This window comes from Oryzias latipes, chromosome 10, assembly GCF_053564925.1.
Source record: "Oryzias latipes strain Hd-rR chromosome 10, Olatipes_Hd-rR_3.1".
NCBI classification, from domain to species: Eukaryota; Metazoa; Chordata; class Actinopteri; order Beloniformes; family Adrianichthyidae; genus Oryzias; species Oryzias latipes.
Genome location: NC_136246.1, coordinates 8,550,458 through 8,569,794, shown reverse-complemented (window position 1 = coordinate 8,569,794; position 19,337 = coordinate 8,550,458). Strand labels below are relative to the sequence as shown.

General features: G+C 40.7%; 1 protein-coding gene across 2 annotated transcripts in view; it reads left to right on the top strand.

The window, feature by feature from the left end:
* fgfrl1a (fibroblast growth factor receptor like 1a) overlaps positions 1–19,337 on the top strand; it is an 85,893-nt gene that overhangs the window by 28,099 nt on the left and 38,457 nt on the right. For both annotated transcript variants that reach the window (XM_023958961.2, XM_078953496.1), the window contains exon 3: positions 5,917–6,189. In XM_023958961.2, coding sequence (XP_023814729.1) covers positions 5,917–6,189 — 273 coding nt within the window. The remainder of the gene's footprint in view (positions 1–5,916; positions 6,190–19,337) is intronic.

Sequence of the window (19,337 nt, the reverse complement as noted above, 5' to 3'; positions counted from 1 at the left end):
CCTGGGGTGACCCAGGTGACGGCTGACCCCTTCCTTGCTCTCTCCTGGACCAACCGTGGGCCGGGTGGGTGGCTGCCTGGAGCGCGGGGCTGGTCTCCCTTGGGGGGTCCTGACTCGTACCTGGGGTTGGGGGATGCCAAGAACTTCTGGGTGGTGATGAGGTGCTCGTCTGGGGCTGTGGGCGCTCTCCTGGGGCGAGGTTCCACGTTGGGCCCTCCCGGCGCGGCGGGGGGGCTGCTCTCCTGGTTGGGATGGAGATGCACTATCTGTCCCCCCATGCCTTCCTGCTCTCTGGCTTTGGCGGCCCCTGTGGCAGTCCTGCTGGCCCTGGCCTAGGTGGCGTATGTGGTCACCCGGGGGGGCGGTTGTTCTCTATCTGCTGCTGTGCGGGTATTGGGGGGTTCTGGCTGCCGCTGCTGCTGCGGTGTGGGTCTTGGTGTGGGGATGACTGGGCGCTCTCCCTCCTTCTTTTTACATCCCATCATCCATTTAGGAAGAACATAAACACTCACTTGAGCACAGGTGTTGGCTCAACTTTGCACAAATAATTTGCGTGATTGAAAAAATAACTATCATGTTGTCAGATTGTCATGGTGCCTTTTAACACATTTGGGTAGCGCACGAGAGAGCAGCGTGAGCACGCGGAGGGGGCGTGTCTGCAGCTGTGAACGCCGACCAGAGCCTATTATGGGATGGAAAGTCTTTCTGGAAAGACAATCAGTGGCGATCTAGTACGGGACACATGAGCGCCCCAAAAAAGCCTTTTTTTTCCCCCTAGACTAAAACCACCCATTTCCGCGTAAAATTAATTAAGTTTGCGTAAGGGTGCCCTTACTATCCTGTCACCTTGCTGCTACGATGGCCGTATGTTGCGCTGTCTGTGTAGTACAAGCTGGAGGGGGGGGTTGCACGTGAGGGAAAACAACGAACAGGTAGAGAAGGGGGGGGGGGGGCTTAGACTCACCGCTTATGATTCCAGACCCGCAGCAAACTAGCAGCTGCTTCCTAATAAAAAATAGTTGTCATACATAAAATTAATATAATTATTTGGATTTACTGGATTTAAAGAAAATAAATAAATAGAAAGGAGGCTGCATCAAAGTGAATTTTTTCTTTCCATCATCTCGTTCATCAGAACTCTGGGTGTTTCATAATGAGATAATAAAACACTTAATGTTCTTAATTTGTTATTTATTTGTTTATTTATTTTTCGTCCTCAAAAAGTATCGATAAGAGTATCATTAAAATACCGAATCCATAAGCAGTATCAAAGAGAGTAGTGGTACCGTTATAACCTTAATGATACCCATCCATAGTAGCCACCTTTTGCTTTGATTACTGCTTTGCATCCTCTTGTCATTCTCTTGATGAGCTTCAAGAGGTAGTCACCTGAAATGTTGAAAGGAAAAGGGCAAAGATCCTTTGGGACTTCCAGATCCAGACTGATAGAATGGTAACATAGTCTCCAAACCTTGACTTTTCTAAAAATGTACAAAACACGCAGGACCAACAAATATAGCATTTGCTGAACTAGTCTTCTAAGTACTGGTAAAGAGCTGAGACAATCAACCATCATTTAAAAACTTAAGATCGCACATATGTGCAATTTTAAAACAAATGTTGCATAAAATAATGGGCCTTACAAAAAACTAAGCTACTGGCTGAAGGAAAACACAACGTGATACTACCTCCACCATATATATAGATTAGATTAGTTTTTCGCATTATTAGACGGCATATAAGCCCCCTCATAAGTCTTCTTCCAAGTCTTATCAGTCTACGAAGTATTTTCCTGCTGGAATTTAGAAATACATACTTAGCTTTTATCTAAAGATAACAGCAATTATCCTGAAAAAATGAGACTATAGAATTTACATCTGGCTATAAGTTATGTTAAATATTATAAATTACAGATTTTCAAAGATCATATAGGAATCAATCTGATACAGTAGTAAAAACTATTGCACCTTACTATGAAACCTTTACGATATTTAGTAGTTTTGAGAACTGGAACCAGTTTTTAAAAAAAATTTAACCTGTTGAGACAGTTTGTGCCTATAATTTCATGTTTTTGCTTACATGTGTAACATGAAACACGTTAAAATCCTTTTGCCAACATCGAATACATTAAGGAATATTGAGAGAGAAGAACGGGGAGAAAGTAAGAGGAGTCGAAAAGGCTGCAACTTATGTGTTTAAATCAAGAGTGTCAAGAAATGAGAGGGTCGGATGAAAGTCCAGCTCCTGTGGTCCCCTGGGTAAAACTAAGGAAGTTCTATTTGTGAAGATCTGAAAAAAGGCAGGAGACCATTGAAACATTCCTGCGAGAAAGAAGTGAATCTCCTGTGACTGAGAAGAGGATGGTGTGAAGAGTGAATAAACAATAAAATGGAGAGGGGGCACAAAAGAGGGGAAAGAGTGATGACAGGGAAAAAGAGAGGATAGGAGGTGGTAATAAGAGGAAGAGAGTGGCCAATGGTAAGAAGTAAATGGTAGCGAGGGAGTAGTAAAAGTAGAGCAAAATGAGGTTTCAATATGTTGGTTAAAAATGGGAAAAAAACGAGGGAATGGAAAAGGTCTGTGGAAATAAGAATTGCAGTCAAACCAGGCACATGTGTTCAGGGTAATGAAAGCGAGGAAGTGAGGAAATGTAATAAAAAAGACATTAAAATGCATTAATCCATTTAAAAAGTGCATTTAAAAAGGTTAATAACATGGTAACACTAATACTGAGAAATGAACTCATTTACCTGTCAGGACTCAGGCTCCTGTAGAAGTCTAAATAAATATTTAGAAGGTTTTTCACTCTCCTATGTCCTTCATGTTATCTATTTTCGTGATGCCTGCATTAACTTTAGAAACCATCATACTTATCTCTTTGTTTTTTTCAATGTTTTTTAACTTCTAAAGCTTATGCAGGATGGCGTATATATCAGCGTTTTACAACCAATGTGCCACACCAGTAGAGACAGTCAATTTTGCCGTTGGAAATTATTCAATTTCACCTAATTGGTGTCAAAAACAAAAATGGTAAAAAAAATCATGAAATACTTTTTCCTTTGTGTTTTTTGGTTATTATTGAAGAAAGAATGACTAATTAATTTAAATTTAGACTACAGAATTAATTTTTTCTTATTTTACATTTTCAGAGTTGGTATTTTCACAAAGGAAAAGTGTACCTTGGCTCAAAAAAAGTTGAAAAACACTTCAAATCAACTTTGTTTTTTAATATTCTTTGGAATTTAAAATGCCCATGCTTGCTTTTATGTTTGTTCATGAGCATTTCTAGGTCAGTAAATTCTTATGGACTTTATTTTTTGGTTCAATTCTATTTGCAGTTATTACCCGAGTCAGTTTAATTATAGTTGGAATGAATTTTCTGTTGAATAAAAAAAAGTGGAGCCGAAACCAAACTGGTTTCCTCAAATCCACAAATAAAAATTTGATCTCTAAACTTACTTACAGTTAGACCACTGCAAAATGGGGTCTAGTTACTTGGTTAACAGAGCTGAATCATTAACATAGCGTAACAAACTAACATCTTAACAGCTTGTATATTTCTAAGCTCAATAAAGCTAAACATCTCCACTGTTAAGTGACTGCTCAGTCAGAGCTGCTATGGTATTTTTTTCATTGGTAATCTATTTACACATTCTTTAGATGTTTAAAGCATGGACTTTCATTATGTTAGGTTAACCATGAAGCGCACTACTCTACCCTACTGCCAAAAATATTCTTGTACCCATCCAGATTATTAAATGCAAGTGTTTCAGTCGCTTCCAATGGCACTGGTGAATAAAATGGCCCACAAATATATGTGACAGAAAGCTCTTAAAACTGCAGTGAATTCCATTGTGGGTCTGTTAGAAGACATCACTTTTGCAGCAAGTCCAGTCCTGAAATGTTCACAGTACTGAATATTTCACAGTCAACTGTCAGTGGGATTGAGACAAAGTAAAATGGTTTGAGAATTAGAATACTACAGGCACAAAGTGGTATGTCTCATATATTGACAGAACAGTGTCAGTGGAGGCTGAGGAACACGGTGTGCAAAGGTTGAACCGATTTTCTTTTTTTCAGACCTCTGAACCTCGTGTGGCCTTCAGGTTAGCTCAAGACCAGTGTATAGAAAACTTGGTGGACGATGTTTCAATGGTCGAACAGCTGCATCCAAACTGCAGATCCATGGAATTCAAAGTGTCAGATGTTGTGGTGTAAAGCACATCACCAAAGGGCTGTAAAGTAGTGGCACTCTCTGGGGGGAAGAATCATGCTTCTCCATTTGATAATCTGACAGAATAGTCTAAAATTGGCAGTGGGCAGAAGTACTGCACTGGTATGGTCTTGTCTTTCAGAGGCTGGGTTCAACACACCTAGAGATTTTCCATGCTCCCAATGCCCCCAAAAAAATCAAGCTTCATAAATGCATGCATAAGTGAGTGGAAGAACTTAACTGACTGGTGCAGAGTACTGACCTAAACCCAACAGAGCACATTTCGGATTAATAAGAGTAAAGACATGCCTTATCTTTCACCAATAGTGTGCTTCTGTAAGAATGGTCAAACATTTCTGTGAGTACGCTTCAAAACCTTGTTGACACTTGAAGCTGTTATAGCTGTCTTGGATTATGGAAAGGACTTTACATGCAGGTAAAGACAGATTAGCAAACATCCAGAAATGAGTGTCTCTATATGTGTTTATGAACCCAGCTGGAGTTTTGCTTTTGATGTCAACCTGCCAGGTCCTCTTTAGGAATATCTATGGGGTAACGCTAAAAAAACCTTCATTTAGCAACATTCAGGACATATCAAAATGTGTCTATAAGGGAAACATGTCAAGCATTCATATCTGTTGCAGCAGATGTTAAGACAATTTCTGCTTTAGAATTCCATACAATTTGACATCAGGTTAGTGGAGATCCAATAAAAGATATATTTTAGATTGCAAATTCTCTCTAAGACTAATTATTTACGATGATTATATAGCCTCTACAGCATAACAAAGAAGTGTTTTTTATGACCTTAATATTTTACTATTATCAAGAAAGTTTGAGCTAATTGGACAAACTTCAAATATTGGCTGTGTTTTACCGTTATATTCTAAATTACTAGACACTTTGGTTGAGTCCAACCCCTTCTTTTATACTTTTTATTTAATCTTTAACTTTTAGAACATGACCTAAGTGAGTTATTTTATGGCAGGTTTCCCTTCAATTGCTTCTTGTTTCTCAAGTCATTGTTTGCTCCAAGGTGGGCTGTTATGGGCTTTTCCTGCAAGGTTAGCAGAGTATTGTTTTAACCTAAAAGCCGTAAGAAAAGGTCAAACGGAGATATACGGCATGCATTGAACCTTGTTAACTCCTACAGCCCTCCTGTGTGAACCTCTCTGGCTTCCTGTTTGCTTTTCTTTTAAGCTTCTTCCACTACACCATATTTCATTCCCTTTTTTCTCTCACTCCCTCAGATTCCATCCTCCCTTATGCCCTTCATTTCCTTCTGCTTTCTTCTTTTTAGCTCCTTTTTTCCTTGTTTCCTCCTCTGTATCCTTCATTCTTCTCTCCATCATTCCCATCCTGGTTTCCCAGCTCGTTGAGGCAGTCCGTATACTCCTGTCTTTCTAGGGTGCCGTTTCGCTGTAGAACTGCTACTAAGCAGTCAAGGTCACGCTTGATTTTTATCTCTGTTGGCAGCTCTGTTGGTATTAAACCTACTCAGCGTGTGCTCGCTCAAAAACTATGTTACTATTAAGCCGTCATGGACTTACAAAGATTATATGGAAATTCCTCTGTTTTTAAAGCCATATAAGGCAACGTTTACAGTTTTGTGTTGGTTTATGAAGTATAATTTATTATTAATGTAATATACGGTCGTGATATTATTTAATACAAATGTGTGTTTTTTCCCCTTCAACCTTTAGGTCCCCCTCGGGTGTCGGAGAGGGTAAACCACCGTCAGAGTGCCCGCCTTGGTCGCACTGTGAAGCTGTCCTGCCCTGTTGAGAGCGACCCCCCTCCACTCATCATGTGGACCAAAGATGGTCGGAACATCCACAGCGGCTGGACTCGATTCAAGGTGCTACAGGCGGCTCTGCGAATCAAAGAAGTGGAGACGGATGACGCGGGTACCTACATCTGCAAAGCCACAAATGGCTTTGGCAGCGTGAACGTGAACTACACACTGATTGTGATAGGTAGGTGTACTAAGAATTATTTGAAATCCATATTTGGCACACAATATGCGTGTTCAAAGAGTGTTACATTTTTTTTTGCAAAGTGCATGAATAAAATAGCAATGACCAGATGTAAGCAAATGAATCCATTCATGTGGCTTCTTTGCATGGAAAAATTACAGTCACGGACTTAAAAATCTGGGGCGAGTTTATTATTTTAGGGAATCTCTGCAGATAGAATGACTATTGGTTTCAAATTGCCGTCTAAGGATGAAATAAAACCACACTGAGATTAGTGCTCCCACTCCAAATCCCAAAAGGCTCCCAATCATCAGAACAACCACAAACCCACCATTTGACACAACTCAAAGGCGTCATTAAAGTCTCTGCATTTGATGGCAGGCACTGCAGCCCGAAATAATGGCACAAAGAGTCCCAGTAATGATAAAAGAACATTTATTTATAACCACCAACACTATGACTTAGAAATGAATAGCATCATAACTCTGACATGTTAAGCTAAAACAGGATCCGTTTAGAAAATTAGCAGACTTTGATGATCCGTTCTTCAGACATAAGATATTTCAAACGCTGTCTGTTTTGGAACAACATATAAATGTGGCTTTTGAATTACAAAAACAAAATTTCAATGAATTCTAAAAGATAAGAAAAGCCAGATTTTGCGCTGATATGCAACGCAAGTCTGCTTATCAGCTCTGTACCACAGAAAAGAACTGCATATAAGTACTTTTACTTTTGTAAAGAATTGCAAATCAGCACAAACCTGCTTACTAGCACTTTACTAAAGTCGAAAATTGCATATCAGTGCGTTATTATTGTTAAGTGCTGCTTATTAGCTATTCACTATGAAAATACTTATCGGGAATGGTAACCTATTAAAACTTTATATTTCGATTACCAGTTTTGAATAGGAAAATTATGCTAATGAGTGTTTATGACGTATAGATTGTGGGGAAAACTGTGAGAACCAATTTGTCGCGTTAAAATGTGTTTTAATTAGCCTGCATTCACATTGAATGAGTTGCTGTGTCATTTTTGTGATGTTATGGGATTGTTTTTAAGAGAATTCTAAGGAACTACTAGGTAGCTTTTCGGTTGACGTCACAGCAGTGTGTGCCGCGTAACGAGACACAGAAAAGCATGCAAGAAGTGATTTCAGCGGTGTTAAAATAAACGTTTTAGCAAATAAACAGCTGGACCCCTGTTTCCTCTTTGATAACCCAACAATCGTTTCTTTACATTTGTCTGCAGCTTATGTATTGCTGCATTCTTATTTTGTTTGTCGGCTATGATGGTGGTTTTGGTTCAGTTGTTCCACTCCGAAGACAGATTGTATTCAGACTTAGGAATCTCAGAGCGAACCGAAGCTCAGCCCGATTGAAAACAAACCGAGACCACCTCCAAAGATTGGTCCAAGAGCGGCTCCTGGTCCTGGACCAGGATCTGCTTGGGTGTATTCAGACTGAAAATTTGTTCCGGATTATCGGGAGAAACGAACTCTGGTTCACTTTAAGCGGACTAAATGTTTCCAGTCTGAATACACCCTTAATTGACTTGTCTCCCATTCAAATGGACAACATTGACTGTGAGTATAGTGGAAAGGTAGGTAAAAATGAAAAAGCTAACCTTTTAGAAGGAGGACGTGTAAATGGATACTGCACACACAGCAGGTGTAGTTTGAGCCAGTCACTCACAGAAGCTGCTTGGTAACTTGAAACTTTGATTGCATCTACACACTCTTTAGAACTTCAATTTCTAACAGGCTTCACCTGCAGAACCTAACAATGCAGGAAGTGAACCTGTTTTTTATGGATTCCATTGGATTTATTTTTGTTTGGATTCAGATTGTGTTTTAGGCCACGATGAGCCAAATGATCATCCTTTTCAATCCCAAACAAGAGACTTCTTAGCTATTGTGTTTCTTCGTGGGTAAAGTATTAGTTCAACAAGATCAGCTGCTTTTCTCTGGCCTTGTCTGCGAAACACATTGTGTCTTTGTGGAATATGGTTTCTGTTTGTGAGGCTTCGTGCAAACATCTCTTTTAAAGAGACTTTGTTGCATGCTGTTCTTTTTTTGCTTCACCATATTTGTTTCCCACAAGTCGTACCTTTTGTCAGCATGTCTGGGTTGGTATGGTCGTCTCTTTATGTGGGATTTTCAAAGTTCATCTTGTCATGTGGTGGCTGTAGTCTGTGACCCTGTCGACAACCTTGCAGTTCAAACACAGGTGTGTTGTTTCTATCCAGGCTCCAAATAGCCGCTTTCCCCAACTCTTATCCATGTAAACAAGATGCCTGTACGAAGGACGTTGTGTCAGTCCGCATTCACACACAAGCCTGTGTGTTTCTCCACTTATGTGCTTGGAGCACAGATTGTTGTGTGTGTGTGTGTGTGTGTGTGTGTGTGTCTCAGGTTTCAGACAGTGTAGGGGATGCCAGCAGAGACATTAAGGCTGGATGGAGTTCCAGAAAATCTGACTAAAGCATCTCCCTGCGCCCTGCGCCAACACTTCAAAGACACAAAAACACCCGCCAATATTTTTACATTGTATTGATCATGACCTCTGTATACAAGCAAAAAAAAAAACAAACGTAATTTTATAGTTTGAACCTTGGTGCCAAACTTTTAGTTATATAACATTTTGGTACTCAAGTGGAAATCTTTAATAAAGAGCAACAGGGCAGAACAATGAATGATGTCATGCTTTAACAATAAAGTCCAGTGGAAAGTTCTTGATGGTAATGACTTGTATTTTGGGGTTATTTGGACTGTTTTTCCCTCATAAATAGAAATGCTTTTGCAGTATTACTGTTTTGTTTATGCAAAAACTTCATGGAGGAAAACACTTGAAATAGTCTATTTTGGAAAGTTTTTAATGCAGTTTCCAATTTTCTTTTTTTTTTTTTTTTACCAGTAAACTGGCATGTAGCCAATTGGTAATATGCTGCCATATTCTCCAGTAATCATAATTGGTATGCGATTCAAAGCTTCATCAAACTTCAAAGACGAGCTGGCACACATAGAGGGCAGCAGGGTGGAGTTGGGGGGGGGGCTAACAGCTGCTGCTGAGGTCATCCAGGCGAGCAGCTGCCCCCCCCCCCCCCCCCCCCCCCCCCCCCCTTCATTTACTGTCCCTTTTCATTCACTTCACATGTGCATGCACACTGGCTGCAGAGACCATGAATGAAAGTCATCATGCTGCTCGTCCAGCAGGAAGGCTGAACAACAAACAAATTCTCATTTGTTTGTTTGTAATGTCCATATTAGAAAAAATCATTCTATTTAACTGAATGTAGGCTGCTGAGCAAACCTTTATCAGAGCTGTTCTGAACACTCACACCGACCGCGGCTGGTTTCAAGCGGCCACTTTTAATGAAAAGTCTGTCATCAACCGTAAACCTGCGTTTTGAGCTTTCGCGTTCAAAATCCCCGCATTGCACAATTTTTTACGTTTGTTTTCAGGCTTTACGTACAAACCGGGTGTTCACTGGATGTACAGTTTTCCAGAAACCCTGCTTTATGTGCTGCTGATTAGCTGGATCAGGTGTTTTTAGCCAATAAGGAGCTTCAGTGGCAGGTTGGTTGGAAAACATGTTGGACACCGGCCCTCGAGGCCTGCAATTAGACACACTTGCTATAGGTATACAGCACTGGTCTTCGTTTACATGCCCACAACCAAACCAGTGGGGTATGAAGGTTGTATTTGTGATTCTTATGATTGATTTAATTTGACATGGGATGCCTTTCCTGTAACCTACTGGATTTTATCTGGACTTGGGACAGGCACAATAGAGTATTTAAAACGTTCAGGTAAACATTTTTAGATGCTTTGAGGCGTTTCTATCTACACATCCAACAACCTTGTATGTCTCCTAGATTGTGTAACAGCTGCATACTTTGCAGGAATGACATGGATGCTTTGTTCAAGGCTTTGAAAGCGTAGATTGAAAGTGGGTCGATACTCTCTAAAACCATGCACACAAAAACAACAACTTCATGGTGGGAAACAGGGAAATTCCAGTCAAAATCCAGTTAAATACCCTTCTGAATGGTGATTGTGTCCTGTTATGCAGGTCCAGGCAAACTGGACTCAGTCACTGTTTGGAGATAACACACATGGCACCCGGAGACGCTCTGAGGTGCATGATGTTAACTTTCAAAGATGCCCCCACCCTGTAATTCAAGCCAACAATCAGGCCTCAGCATCTCCTTAGAGAAGCACAGAGCATGGAAACAAATGTTTTCCTAGCTGGAACAATCTTTTTGGCAGAGATGGTTCGAATGTGCGGTGTGGCTGTTTTGTATGAGGGCCATTGTCTTGGTCTAAAAGGCGATTCAGAGACTGAGTCTGCATGTTAGTGGAGGAAAACAGAATGTTTCATGCTGCTGTTTTGTTTTCTGCTCCTCTGTTGAGAGTTTCTGGGCTGTTTTGCTTGACTTCCTCGTTTCCTGCTGCTCTCTGCTTTCATCTCCACCGCTCTCCTGTGTGGTCTTGCTGTAATTATTCTATGACCGCTCCATTTCACTATAATGAGACCACACCTGCATCGTACAGTCCTCCCTCTCAGTTTCTAGCTCACAGGATCTTCTATTAGAATTTCGTCTTCCTTCCTTCCTATTTTAGTCCTATTTTTCTTTGACCACCTTTTCATTTGAAATAACATTTGAACAGTTTCATCTTTTTTCTTGGTGTGACTGACATTAGAATGGAGGGAAGTGTCCCCTGTGTGCTTGGAAGTGACGTAGAGTCTTTCAGCATAGGCTGGCTTTAGGTTGGCGAAGCAAATTAGAAGATTCCTTGAAGTTTTTTTTTCTTTTGTTGTGTGTGTAGCTTGGCAAATGTTTGTGTGAGTAAATAGTCTGCATGTGTGTGTTTGTGCTTGTTTATTTGAGGCCCTTGTGCCTTGGTGTGGGAGGATTTATGGGACCACCAGTAATGTGGAACTGAAAGAGTTTTTCTTTAAATTCTGAGCAGACCTCAGCACCCTCCTGAAAATATGAGGACACTTTTCCTCTTTTTATTATTTTGTTTCACCTCAAAAAGGTGATCCACATGTGACATTGAATAGAGTGTACCTGATGTGTGAATGAAGGAAACTTCTTGCAGAGGCGTGTGAAACAGAGCTTTAAACTCCCCAGCTCAATAACATTCATTCATTCATTTATCTTTCTAAACAGTTTTGTCCTTTTCGGGGTCACTGGGCTGCTGGAGCCTGTCCAAGCCACTCATGGACGAAGGATGGGGACATCCTGGACAGGTCGCCAGTCTGTCGCAGGGCCTCAGTCACACACCCATGCACTCTCACATTCACACCTGGACAATTTAGGGTAACCAATTAACCTATGAGGCATGTTTTTGGATGGTGGGAGGAAGCTGGAGAAAACCCACACATGCACGGGGAGAACAAACAAACTCCACACAGAAAAGTCCCTCATCGATGTTCTGTTTCAGGTCCACCAGCCGGGACTTGAACAAGGGCCTTCTTGCTTCGAGGCAAGAGTGCTAACCACTGCACCACCGTGCAGAAAAAGTCAACAACACCTTACTATAATTATCTTTTAAGGCTAGATATTAAAACGGTAATAAACTGTTAGTTAATGAGTTATGAATGACTTTCTAAATAACAGTTTATTAAGCAGTTATAAGTGTACCAATAGATAACTACCAAGCTGTTAGGATAGAGATATAAATGACTTGATTAATATATGTCAAAATATGTGCCTTATAAATTAGTAATATTTCATAAACTGTTAGCAAATTACTTACTAATTATATGTTTCAGGGATGGTATTTTAAAGTTGGTAATGTTCCTTGTTTACGAACAGTTAATAAATGAGGAATAGATGCAACTTTAAAATAGCATCCAAATAAGATATATAAACTATTACATAATATTTCACAAGTCATTAGTAAGGTTTATATTAACAACTTGGTCATGATCTATTGCATATTATAAATCCCCTAAAAACTGTTAATTGCTATTTAACAAGGCATGCATAACTCATGAACTAACAGTTTATTATTACTTTGTAATCAAGCTTTAACTGATGGTTATCATAAAGTGTTTCCAGAAGGGATGAGCTTGCTCATCAATGCACAGTTGCTGCTTTCTTAAGTGACGGCTGTGATGATTTGCAGTGATTTAAGAACTCCACCACAGCAGCTGACATCTGCTCATAGTTGAGGAACAAAGAGAAAAGACAGACAGAGAAAGATTTCAAACCCAGAGTAGGACTGTATGCTTGAACAAACAACTGTAAACAGTTCAATTAAGTTCATTGTGTCTACTAGTTTAAACTGTTCTTAAATTATTTTTTTCTCAGACACGTTTTTTTTTTTTTTGTCAAACGTACCTTACATGTTTCGGCGGAATACCTTCGTCAGAAAAAAAAAAAAATGTAAGAACACAACTGTAAACAGTGTTTGTGTTTATTGAGCGGTGTGATATGTGATGAATTTTGAGCTCAGAAAGGTGGAAACGTGGGATTAACCATCCTAAACTAGGAAAACGAATGTGGATCTCCGCTTTCTAGCTTCTCTTGTGGTTTTCCTGGAAGATTAGTCTGCTCACAATTCTAAGCTCAGTAACTCTCCTGCACACAGACCGTCAGCCTGATGTCTCACAGATTAGTTTACTGTGGAACAACAACTCATTGTGCTGTTGCGAGCTGACTAAACGATTACAAGTCCTATCTTGAGCTTTTGTCTTTGTTTCTCATCAAACCACATTCTTCCTCATCCCTAGGTTCGTTCTGAGCTTGTGAGACTGCAGCTGTCTCCTTCTGCCAGAAACGAACACACGAGATCGAGTTGCACGCCGACATCGTCTCTCCGTCCATCAGTCCCGCCAACCTGATTCCTGCTGTGTGTTTGTACTCTCAGGTTTCTCAGGTTTTAATTGAGATATGTGGTGCCTCATCTGGAGAGGATGTAGAGGTGGCCAAGGTTTGTGGTCTAATTGGTGTGAGTCACACAGACACACACAAACACACATACAGCAGTGTGTGTGTAATTACACAGAGTCTAGAATTAATCTGAAACAACCGAGTGTCAGTCACTCGCAGCCTCGCTCACCTATTGGCAATCAGAGCCCTTGTGCTCAGGTTACACTCTCAGTAATCCTTCAAAAATGCACAGAGTGAACCTGGAGCTGCTGCATGCTGAGCGTCTGCGTTCACAGGGAGTCAAAAAAAATGGTTTTATTAACTGGAGCACAGAAATCTTAAAGCGGTGTAGCTAGTTTTTCCTGCATGCACATCCAGCTGGATGTTTGCATGTTTTTGCTCCCAAAAAGACGCAGTTTGTGGTTCAATGTTGAATATACACAGCAGATGTAAGAAAGCTGCCCCCGGAATAAATGCAATGCAAGATGCAGTTAATTTCTAGTTTCTGGCAATGATAATAGAAACACCAAACCTAGAATCTATATTGATTGATTGATTGATTGATTTGATTTATTTAAGTGTCATGCACTAATGTGCCCAGCCCACACGGGCTTATATGACACTGAAAGACAAAATACACAATACATAAAGATACATATACTATAAGTGTAGCAACTCAGCCATCGATTCTCCTTTCTTCGCTGTTTTCATGTATTGGTTTTAGTTAATAGTTCTGCCATTTTCTGGTGTGTGTTTAATCAATTTTCTACTTTTCAATAAATAAAACATAAATTAGGGGGGCACTATTTAAAGTCCTACTCTTGTCATCTTTTCATCTGTTGTAAAAGTGCTCCCAGTGTTCTTTTAATTAGGATCTTGCAGTATTTGACCAAAATCAAAAACATCTGTGTCGTCTTCTAGGACATAGTTTCTGTCCTGACAAAAAGTAACCTTGAAACCTCGTCCCCCTCCCTGTTGTTTCACAATGATAAACTCTACAGGTGTGTTTTCTGCAGTGGAAAGTTGTGTGACTTAAAAAAAAAAGAGTGGTGAACCTTTTTTGAGAGGTAAAAAAGTGCATATATGGATCCTATGGGGTCAAATATGGTAACTGTCTTTTATTTTGTTTGTACTTTTATTTTTACTGATTATATTTTTTTGGCTGCTTTTAATTGCTGCAACCCTAAATGAGCCAACAAAAAAATTCTCAAATTACCGTTAAAAGCCCAGAAGATTGTTGTTTTTGGCTTCCCCAGGGTTAAACATGCTCAAAACAAGAACAGATTTCTTTCATTTTTGCAGGCGGTTCAAACAATCAGGAAAAAAAAAAGAATCTAAATGTGACATTTGTTTTTTCTGCAAGCAGATTTTTCCCAGTCATGTGTTGGATTTCTTCCGTTCGCTTTGGTCCTGCGCTTGTGAAAACAGGCTACCCATACAATGAGACACGCAAAGCCGATCCTCCGGAAATCAGGGTTGCATTGTGGAGACGAGGGTTGTAAACATGCTGGTGTGTAGGCGCGCAGCTTCGTGCACATATGAAAGAGCATCAGCCGGATTGTGGAGGTCCAGATGGGGGATGAAAAATGGAGTCAAGTTTCAAAAGCTGCTTTGAGCCTCGCTGTCATGCAGCACAGATAAACACATAAGTACACAAAGATATATTTACCTTACACACACACACACACAGTCAGCTGCAGAGTCGCCTCCATTTCACGGCTGTCTGTCCCACATCCTCTCGTTCTGCCTCGTTTCTCCGGCGGCAGACAGATAGAAGGAAGATGGACAGACTGGGGCACCAAGGAAAGAAGGAGTAAAGCTTAAATTTTCTTCCGGGCTCCAGCCTTCAGATGCTAACGGGCTCAGAGAGGACAAGAAATCTTCATCATGATGAGTTCTAGCCACAAACGCATTTCATCCTCAAAGCCTTCACCTGACACACTGAGATGTTCTCTGGGAAACATAAACTTCACACAGCTTCTCATTTTTCATCCCTATTTTTCAGAGTTTTGGTTTTTCCATTACTTCCCCCCATCCCCCTGCTCTAATAGATGAGGTGTCTCTCCTTCAGAATGTCTTTCACCTCCTTGTTCTTTCCCCTCTAGTTTACCTTCATGCTTCATTTGCAGTTGTGCATGTGTTTGCCTGTGAGGGGGTGACCATACCTTTGTCTTTCACTGATTGTGTACCAAGTCAAGCTCCAAGAGACCCTTAATGGGTCTTAAATACCCTCTGCTTGCTTTGACTTCTCAATTCTTTGTACCATACATCATCTGTCAGTCAACAGCTTTTTTTCAGTGACATAAATTCCTTTAATCTGGAAATCCACCTCCAAACACAGGTGACTCGTGTGTTCTAGTTTTCTTTTTTTTTTTATATGTACAGAAACGTATGTAGGTGTTACTGAAAGTAACGTAAAAAAAATTAAAAATATAAAGTTCTCTGAGATTATTTTATACCATATTAGTCATGGAATAGTGTGAAGTCAAGTGGATATGTGTTTCTTTACTGTCTATAAATCACCAATACTTGCAGATCACGCACTGAGTTCAACAGAAGAGTTGTTTGGTGTGAGGTGTGGACATTTCTGTTTCTCCTCTTTCACTCTGTATAATGTTTAAGGTAGAATTTGACTTTAACCTAATTTGCCAGCTGTTCACAGAATCTCGAGGTGTAACTTTCCTACTGAGTGTGTTCTAGCATAACAGCTTCTATTCAACGAAAATATAATGAGAAACAAATGTAGCCGAGTGTCAGAGTGCTCTGGTATCACGGCGTGTGACAAGTGTGGGTAAAACCTTAAGAAAGGAACAGGAACCGTTTGGCTGACGGTCTTCCATGGTGAGTCCAGTATGAAGTGAATGACAGCAGAGGCAGGAAGAGGGGTTATGAATGATTGTTTGCTGTTAAGACAGGAGAGAACCTGAATCCTGAGCCAAAACAAATTATTCCCTATAAGAGCTATTTTCAGACTCCATATGTGGAGACTGCACTCTGAAAAATGTTTGAGTAGAGATGGTTTCAAATGCCAAATCTAGCCATCCATCCATCAGAATCTGCTGTATTCCTTTTGGGGTCATGTGGTTGCTGGAGCCTATCCCAGCTACTGTTGGGTGAAGCTGGAATACACCCTGGACAGATCACAAGTCTTTGCAAGGCCACACACATACATGTTGGAGGAGACGTCACTTCACCTATGGAGCATGATTTAGGACTGTATGTGGAAGTCATAGTGCCTGGTGAAAGCCCAAACATGCTCGAGTGGAGCATACAAACTGCAGCTCACCCATTCCTAGAACGCATCAATTTCACACACAGATTAGACATGAAATTCTTCTAAGATCTGTTCATTGCAGTTCTGGATGTTGAAACTCCAGAACTGGATTGAGTTCACCAGGGAGACTTTAACCGTCCAAAGATTCACTCAAGAAAATTCTACCCATCCCTGAAGTGAATGTTTGTGAGAGATGTCCACCCCCACCCTTTATTCCACAAGCACCCACTCTAAAAGCTCCGATGAGAGGATCCAGGGAAGCTACTGGCCCCTAATGAGAAAAACCCATTGAAGTCACAGGCGACACCTAACTCTCACCCTTTGACATGCTGTAACTCTTCATTCCTTTATGCGGTCAATGTGAATCAGCTGATTCTGACGTGGAAAAGCAGCTTTGCACCAACATATTATAAATGGACTACGGTTAGTGTTGCGTGGTGCCACATAGCTGCTTTTCTTGCTTCAGAATCCAATGGAATGACGTCAACTACATAAACGGCTGAATTGTGGAGCTAAAACATTAATCTTAAAGGTGAACAGAGGCTGCACTCTTTCTCCAAAAACACCTCACAACAAACCCCAACAACAAAGGACAAGGGGGGGTCACAAACAATACAAGAACTGTTACTCTCTGCTGGACACAGCAGCATCAACAACGTTGCTGTTACCAAGTGAAGCTAAAAATGCTACCAGTTGAGTGTATCTAATTTATTGTTTCATTTATGTGCTTATTGTTTTCCCACCTTAAGTTGGCAGCATGGAGCTGGAGCACACAAGCACACCATGAAGGGATGTCAGAAGTGAGAAAGGGGGGAGACCGGGGGAGAGTGGGTTTTTGTTTCCGTTCAGAGAAGTTTGCAGGGGAGCCATGTACCCTCAATAGACAGCTTAGTCGTCATTATACGGTCTGGAGGATTTGTCCTGTTCACCATTGTTGCACTCAGGAGGCAGCAACACACCAAACACATACACACGCACATGTATGCACCTACACACACAAGCATGCACAAACATACACAAAGATGCATGCCTTTTTTGTTCTTTAAATTCCTTTCTGTTACTTTATTACCAGATTTTATTACCGTCTTAGTCAAGTTTCTGTCGTCTTACTATGCAAACATCACCATAACCAGCAGCAGAGGCTCTCACACACTGGGCTAATCTATTGACAGAGCTGCATGTTCACTCAAGGAGTCTTTTCTCATTAGGGTTGCGGTTTGTCACTCGCCCCGCAGGCTCTATTGTCCCACTCCAAACGAGTTACTACCCCTTCCCTCTGCAACCGCCCCCTCTCCTCTGAATGGACCTAAGACGAGTGGAGAGCCCAGCCAGTGCAGAACAGGGTCTGGCAATTAGCAAAGACATGTTTGAAGGGACCAGGAAGGCGAAAGAGGGGAGGAATCATGGGGAGAGAGGCTGCAAACCTGCGCCACAAAAAGCCTTCGATTGAAGTTTGAGGAACTTTTGTCTGTTCTCTGCCGCTTCACTCCCTCGCCACCATCAAAGCCAAGAGAACAGGTTCTTCAGCATCCCTCCTCCTCCTGCTTTCATTCAGTGCTCCTCGCACTGAGAGCGCATTTGTGTCAGCACTGAAAAGCCTTGTATCTTCTGCATCCGCTTTGATGTCTTAATGACAATGTGAGGAGAAAATTATTCTCAGGGACCGCCCCACCCCCATAGCCCCTTCTTCCTATGATGTTATTTTGGAAATTCCTGCATTTGCATCTGCCTTTTCCCAATCAGCCCTCGAAAACAAACATGTGGGATGCAGAAAAATTCAGAACAACAAAACGGCAGGCATTGAAGAACCTTATCTTTCCAGAAATCGAACTATTTATCCAATGGCCGGCCCTGTTGTTGATCCAAGTTTGATACATCCTGCGTCTGCCATGTTTCATCATGTTTCTACAGGGAAGTGTTAACCTTTTAAAATATCTACTCCGATGAAAATGGTGTTTTTAAGATGCTCTTGTGGCATTTTTCTGATAATGGAGGACATATAGAAAGAAAATTCAGCTTGACTTTTCATTTCTGAGTATTTTTTTATTTAAATTGTTGTGAATCAACAGGGAGCGGAAGTGGGGACATGGTTGCTTGATGGCAACGGTCGTGCCCACAAGTCAGAGATGAGATTCTAATGAACTCTTGCTGCTCTGCAGAAACTATGTCCTAGAAAACGACACAGGTTTATTGATTGTTGCTAAAAAATCTATAATAATAATTAAAAGACCACTGGGACATTTACCAAAAGAAATTCAAAGTGGGGCTTTGAAAGGTTCCTGTGGTTTAGGGAGAAAACAAACATCTGTTTTCTTGATAATGAAAAAAATAACAAATTTTCTTGAAATTAAGACGGATTCAAAACAGAAACTCTATTCTAATGAAGAATTCAGCTTCAGAGTAGGTTCTATGGCCTTCAGGTCCGCTTGTCTGCATCTAATTACATCCACATTGTTGCTACATTCTACCGCATCTTATGAAAAACAAATGCATACAAGCAGGTCTTTGCTAGGTTTTGCAGTTAAGATGCGCTGCATAAAACAGGCCCCTGAGAAATAAGTCAAAAATTCGGAGCCCATTTTTTTGGTTTTACCGAAAGTCCTTATTCTGAGAAAAAAATTGTTTTCTCAAACAAAGATTACTATGCTATTAAAAAACTTGTTAAGATTATTTGTCTTGCAAGACAGAATTTCTTGAAACAAGGGTCTGTCTTTTTTATCAGGTTTTTGCAGTGTTTTTGTTTGTTAAACTTTTGTTTTGCAAAGACGAGCATCTTTGTGATCCTGCAGCACATCTGCTATCAACCCAAAATGTCACCAGAGTCACAGCTGCATTTTTCTCTTCACCTTCAGCTGAGGAGTGATAATGAGATGGTTTACACTTTGAGTCAAAGCCTAATTTTTATGATGGCAAGTTCTGCTTTAATGGAGTGCTTCATACCAACTTTTATTGAATTTAAGCTGCTCTGGCTGTAAGAACCGGTGCTCC